General features: G+C 44.0%; 1 protein-coding gene across 1 annotated transcript in view; it reads left to right on the top strand.

Moving 5' to 3' along the window:
• Positions 1 to 3,270: 3,270 nt before the first annotated feature.
• The window catches only part of LOC310863088 (dihydropyridine-sensitive L-type skeletal muscle calcium channel subunit alpha-1-like), a gene marked incomplete at both ends in the record, with an annotated part of 123,879 nt that continues 119,649 nt past the window's right edge, over positions 3,271 to 7,500 (top strand). The window contains one exon of the mRNA XM_083771211.1: positions 3,271 to 3,461. Coding sequence (XP_083627337.1) covers positions 3,271 to 3,461 — 191 coding nt within the window. The remainder of the gene's footprint in view (positions 3,462 to 7,500) is intronic.

Raw genomic sequence — 7,500 nt, 5'->3', positions numbered from 1 at the left:
CCACATGCTTAACACTACGACGTAAACACATGAACATGCCATGCCACATGCTTAACACTACGACGTAAACACATGGACATGCCATGCCACATGCTTAACACTACGACGTAAACACATGAACATGCCATGCCATGCCACATGCTTAACACTACGACGTAAACACATGAACATGCCATGCCACATGCTTAACACTACGACGTAAACACATGAACATGCCATGCCACATGCTTAACACTACGACGTAAACACATGGACATGCCATGCCACATGCTTAACACTACGACGTAAACACATGAACATGAACATGCCACATGCTTAACACTACGACGTAAACACATGAACATGCCATGCCACATGCTTAACGCTACGACGTAAACACATGAACATGCCATGCCAGATGCTTAACACTACGACGTAAACACATGAACATGCCATGCCACATGCTTAACACTACGACGTAAACACATGAACATGCCATGCCACATGCTTAACACTACGACGTAAACACATGAACATGCCATGCCACATGCTTAACACTACGACGTAAACACATGAACATGCCATGCCACATGCTTAACGCTACAACGTAAACACATGAACATGCCATGCCACATGCTTAACACTACGACGTAAACACATGAACATGCCATGCCACATGCTTAACACTATGACGTAAACACATGAACATGCCATGCCACATGCTTAACACTACGACGTAAACACATGGACATGCCATGCCACATGCTTAACACTACGACGTAAACACATGAACATGCCATGCCACATGCTTAACACTACGACGTAAACACATGAACATGCCATGCCACATGCTTAACACTACGACGTAAACACATGAACATGCCATGCCACATGCTTAACACTACGACGTAAACACATGGACATGCCATGCCACATGCTTAACACTACGACGTAAACACATGAACATGCCATGCCACATGCTTAACACTACGACGTAAACACATGGACATGCCATGCCATGCCACATGCTTAACACTACGACGTAAACACATGAACATGCCATGCCACATGCTTAACGCTACGACGTAAACACATGAACATGCCATGCCACATGCTTAACACTACGACGTAAACACATGAACATGCCATGCCACATGCTTAACACTACGACGTAATAAACACATGAACATGCCATGCCATGCCACATGCTTAACGCTACGACGTAAACACATGAACATGCCATGCCACATGCTTAACACTACGACGTAATAAACACATGAACATGCCATGCCACATGCTTAACACTACGACGTAAACACATGAACATGCCATGCCACATGCTTAACGCTACGACGTAAACACATGGACATGCCATGCCACATGCTTAACACTACGACGTCAACACATGAACATGCCATGCCACATGCTTAACACTACGACGTAAACACATGAACATGCCATGCCACATGCTTAACGCTACGACGTAAACACATGAACATGCCATGCCACATGCTTAACGCTACGACGTAAACACATGAACATGCCATGCCACATGCTTAACACTACGACGTAAACACATGAACATGCCATGCCATGCCACATGCTTAACACTACGACGTAAACACATGAACATGCCATGCCACATGCTTAACACTACGACGTAAACACATGAACATGCCATGCCACATGCTTAACACTACGACGTAAACACATGAACATGCCATGCCACATGCTTAACACTACGACGTAAACACATGAACATGCCATGCCACATGCTTAACACTACGACGTAAACACATGGACATGCCATGCCATGCTAGCCTGGTTAATAAACCAGACTAATATCGCACGGATCCGCGGGATATTAGTCTGGGGAGGCTCAGCTTGGATTTCATTTCCAGGGAAACATTTTCTCTTTGACGCAATTGGTCAGAGCTACTGTCAGTCAAAGGTCTCAAGCATTGAACGTCACTGTACCAAAGCCCGCCCATATTGCATACCGTGTCCCTATTGGGCGCACACGTTTTCGTGTGTAGAAAATGGGCGTACAATTGAGCCTCTCCAGACCGAAATCCGCCGGTAGGCAATTTCTTTTTGCCAACGGCTGATTCGGTCTGGTTTATTAACCAGGCTAATGCCATGCCACATGCTTAACGCTACGACGTCGGAGCAGCCGTTCTGACCGCATTTGAGATTTAAAAGTTTATTTTCTTAGCCCATGGAGTCCAGAGAAAGTTCCCCTTGCATGACGTTGTCTAAATATTCGATTGAAATCATCTCTGTTTTTTTTTCTCCATTTGAAACGTTTTGTAAATATGATTTTAGGCATATATCTCCTACTCAGTCTGGCTATAATCGGCACAATCGACCGCCGTCCCCCTTTCTCACCCACTCGCCTTTTTTTGTTGCGCTGCTTGATAATGGTGTCTTTTATAAACCGATTCCCCGACATTTCCTTTTCACTTGATATCGTTTCGTAGAGACCTTATCCTGATATCACCTAAAAATGGAGTATGCGTGCGTGAGCCTTTACAGCCCAACCTAGTTGTAGAAATGCGATGGTGAAAAGGAAAGTGAAACCTATTAGATTTAGATTAGCTTCAGCTGTACTTTACAGACCTTTATATTATGAATAGGGCTGTCAAAGTTAACGCACTATTAACTAGTTAACTCAAAATCCTTTTAACGGCACTATTCTTTTTAACGCGCGATTAACGCACTTTGAAGTTTGACAGAATGGTTGAGAGACGCATGGCAATTTTACACTGAAGAGTTGAATAATTGTTAAACAGCTGAATTACTTAAGTTAATTTAAGTCTACACAATTAGAAACCTTAGAAAACATGTTATTTTGATCAACATGGCCTGTTATCTCTCGTAATGGTACCATTGGCCGACATCAATACAGTTCTTTAGTTTGGGTCTGGAAGGCTAAATGTCATCAAATGGTGGTTCCGTGGCTCAAATGCAGAATAAATAATGGGCCTTGATATGAAAAATCTTGAAAACCACTGATTTAAGGTATATTTAGAACGGATAGAAAATATGCGATTAGTTTGCGATTAATCACAGTTAACTATGGACAATCATGAGATTAATCAGATTAAATATTTTAATCGATTGACAGCCCTAATAATGAAGTTCTCTCTGTCCCCTCTCCGCCAGCCCGCTGCTCTCCGACGGGTCGGAAACATCCAGGAAAACATTTACGGGACGCCTCGTTTCGCCGCGTTCCCCGTGTGACTTTGGACACCGAGGCGACAGTGACAGGCGTGCAGCGACCTCTCCAACATGGCCGACGCCTCCAGCAGCCCGCCACTGTCCTCCTACATCATGGACGAGGAGACGCTGAAGCGGAAGCAGAAGGAGAAGCTGAAGAAGCTGATGGCCACGGGGGGGAACCCGCGGCCGGCCCGCTCCCTCTTCATCCTCACGCTGAAGAACCCCTTCCGCCGCGCCGCCATCAGCATCGTGGAATGGAAGTATCCTTCAAACCCATTCTGACCTGAGATCAGATTCATACTAGGTTTCCACTGGGACACACACACTGGTCTGATTAACACCATTCTGACCTGAGATCAGATTCATACGAGGTTTCCACTGGACACACACACTGGTCTGATGAACCCATTCTGATCTGAGATCAGATTCTAAAAATGTCAGTCGTTCTTCGATTTTTCAAAAATAGCAGACCTGTAGATCTGCTATTTTTCAATAGATAAAGCATAACATGATGCCAACACTAAAATGGGTTCCCGTTCAGAATGGGTTAACAGAATTAACAGAATTTAGACCTGACATCGAAAAAAAAAAAAAAAAGTATTCTGAAAGAATATATATTCAAAGATTTGTGCCGCATTTGTGCGATTTTTCAAAAATAGCAGACCTACAAGCTCGTAGCGTCTGCTATTTTTCAATAGCTAAAGCATAACATGATGCTTAGTGAAAACACCAAAAGGGGTTCCCGCCCGAAATGGGTTAAGACATTAATAATACATGACATATCGTATCGGCAATATTGGCCTTAAAACAATGCAACATTCGGTATTGAACTTGACATCATTTTGCTGTTTTAGCAAAAACTAAGTACCTCGAAATTGTACTTGAGTAGATACTTCATTACTTGCCAGTATTGTGTAAGGCAGTATAGCTGCAAAATCTTTGTGAGTTTTAGTTTTTTTTTAGTTTTTTTTCGTTTTTTTTTCACTCAAAAAACCTTAGGTTTCGTTTTTGGCTGGGACCCAAAGCCTTTCATCCAATCAGGATAGAGAGCCAAAAACGAAACCTAAGGTTTTTTGACCCCCAGGGGTTAACTGGGGGACAGGGAGGAACTCCTTATATGGTCAGCACACTCTATAGTAGAGAGGATTATCACAACAAAACAAAAAAAATAAGTGATATTTGAATTAAGTGAAATCACTGAATATTCCTTTAATCACTTGAACCCTATTATGACACCAGACCCTATTCTGCAGAGCTTTAGCCAAAAAAAATGCAGATATACAAGCTTACAAACGCAGCCTAACGCTGTGAGTTTGTAGATCGGCTATTTCTGACAAAGAGCTATAGTCTTTGATGTAGAGGGGGGGAAAGAGCAGACTATAGTGTCTAGTACAGAGTGAAAGGTCAAGTTTACTAAGTATTGACAGTTTAAGTGGTTCAAATTCTGACAATACACATGAACATGAATCCACTGATAATATAGTGCTGTCAATGGAATGTTTACTCTGCCACACAACTCTCTCTCTCTCTCTCTCTCTCTCTCTCTCTCAGCTAAGGGGTCCTTGGTTTTAGATGTACTTTGTTACTCCAGAATTGTGTAAGGGCTTTTGGTATAGGCTGAAGGTCTTTCTAGAGGATGGACAGCTGTCCTCCCCGCGGTCACTCGCTAAAAACAGACATGCTAAGCTATCAGGAATGCTGACTCACAGCCCAAAACCAACAGTCGTTTACAAAACAATGTTACTGCGCCATTCCTAGCATGTTAGCAAGTAGCTGTTCCCAAAATGTGATGAGTTTTAAATTTATATTATGTTATGTTGTCTGTGGACATACAATGATGATAATAATAATAATGTTATATCTTCTGGCACAGAACAGCCTACTATAAGCAGACTAACAATATCCTGTTATGTGAACTTTACTATACTTAAACCCAGCCAAGACGTTTCATATTTCAGCAGACAGCAGAAATATACTGTAGTTAACCTCTATGAATGTGTTCTTGGAAGTGGGCCTCGATACCTTACTTCCTGCACAGGTGTTATCATCAATGGCACTAATGAAGGCTCTGTTCCCTTCTGGTCAAACCAAGCCCCCAGTAAGGCTATTAGGGAACAGAGCCTAATGAAGGCTCTGTTCCCTTCTGGTCAAACCAGGCCCCCAGTAAGGCTATTAGGGAACAGAGCCTAATGAAGGCTCTGTTCCCTTCTGGTCAAACCAAGCCCCCAGTAAGGCTATTAGGGAACAGAGCCTAATGAAGGCTCTGTTCCCTTCTGGTCAAACCGAGCCCCCAGTAAGGCTATTAGGGAACAGAGCCTAATGAAGGCTCTGTTCCCTTCTGGTCAAACCAAGCCCCCAGTAAGGCTATTAGGGAACAGAGCCTAATGAAGGCTCTGTTCCCTTCTGGTCAAACCAAGCCCCCAGTAAGGCTATTAGGGAACAGAGCCTAATGAAGGCTCTGTTCCCTTCTGGTCAAACCAAGCCCCCAGTAAGGCTATTAGGGAACAGAGCCTAATGAAGGCTCTGTTCCCTTCTGGTCAAACCAAGCCCCCAGTAAGGCTATTAGGGAACAGAGCCTAATGGAGGCTCTGTTCCCTTCTGGTCAAACCAAGCCCCCAGTAAGGCTATTAGGGAACAGAGCCTAATGGAGGCTCTGTTCCCTTCTGGTCAAACCGAGCCCCCAGTAAGGCTATTAGGGAACAGAGCCTAATGGAGGCTCTGTTCCCTTCTGGTCAAACCAGGCCCCCAGTAAGGCTATTAGGGAACAGAGCCTAATGAAGGCTCTGTTCCCTTCTGGTCAAACCGAGCCCCCAGTAAGGCTATTAGGGAACAGAGCCTAATGGAGGCTCTGTTCTCTTCTGGTCAAACCAGGCCCCCAGTAAGGCTATTAGGGAACAGAGCCTAACTAGAAAAAGTGCCCTTCTGGGCACAGGTCTCCACCAGGTTATCCACAGATCCGTGCAGTTAGAGGTAAAAACACTTTTCGGCCAGTTATAGCGCCACCTTGAGGTTGAGTTGAAATTGTTCATGTGGCATTTTGTCCTCGGCCTAGTGGGAATGTGGGTGCACAATTTCACGGAAATCACGCGATGTGTTCATGATTTGCAGCATTTTGTTTGAAACTGAGCACTCCTGTGAACTTTGGAAGCCAATCTTAACCAATCAGGATGGAGTGTGAGAAATCTGAAAGACCGGTTTGGTTGAATGGCTCTAGAGAGACTGTGTACCAATTTGCGTGATGTTTGGACAAAATCTGTAGGTGTGCTGTGCAAAAACTTGTTTTGCACAAAGCGGCCTCCTGGTGGCGCTATAACAGGCCGTTCTGGAAGGTTTGGGGCAGAGGTTCATCGTTGGCATCCAGGGAGTGTGTGTGCAAAATGTGGCATCGACCGGGTTAACGGTGGCCGAGATTAGCTGCTAACGGACGGACACACACACGGACGGACACGCGGACGGACGGAGTGCAAAACATACTCTCTCCCCATGCCTTCGGCCTGGTGGAGACAATGAAGGCTCTGTACATATGTATAGCATAGTAGTATAGATGTATAGTTTATATGTATAGTCATTATATAGATATTCCACTGTTACTTTCTTAGCTTACGCATGTTTCATGATAAATGCTTGTATGTGATGTATTCCCATGCTTTTTGTTCTTGCTTAATGTAAGTCGCTCTGGATTAAGAGCGTCTGCTAAATTGTAAATTGTAGTCCATTGGTATCTGCTGTGTTTCCTATGATAAAGCCTCCGGTCCATTGGTAGCTGCTGTGTTTCCTATGATAAAGCCTCCAGTCCATTGGTATCTGCTGTGTTTCCTATGATAAAGCCTCCAGTCCATTGGTAGCTGCTATGTTTCCTATGATAAAGCCTTCAGTCCATTGGTATCTGCTGTGTTTCCTATGATAAAGCCTTCAGTCCATTGGTATCTGCTGTGTTTCCTATGATAAAGCCTCCAGTCCATTGGTAGCTGCTGTGTTTCCTATGATAAAGCCTTCAGTCCATTGGTATCTGCTGTGTTTCCTATGATAAAGCCTCCAGTCCATTGGTAGCTGCTGTGTTTCCTATGATAAAGCCTTCAGTCCATTGGTATCTGCTGTGTTTCCTATGATAAAGCCTTCAGTCCATTGGTATCTGCTGTGTTTCCTATGATAAAGCCTTCAGTCCATTGGTATCTGCTGTGTTTCCTATGATAAAGCCTCCAGTCCATTGGTAGCTGCTGTGTTTCCTATGATAAAGCCTTCAGTCCATTGGTATCTGCTGTGTTTCCTATGATAAAGCCTTCAGTCCATTGGTATCTG

Source organism: Protomyctophum parallelum (genome assembly GCF_964188405.1).
Source record: "Protomyctophum parallelum genome assembly, chromosome: 8".
NCBI lineage: Eukaryota > Metazoa > Chordata > Actinopteri > Myctophiformes > Myctophidae > Protomyctophum > Protomyctophum parallelum.
The sequence above is the reverse complement of the archived record's forward strand: the minus strand, read 5'-3'. Positions and strand labels throughout refer to the sequence as shown.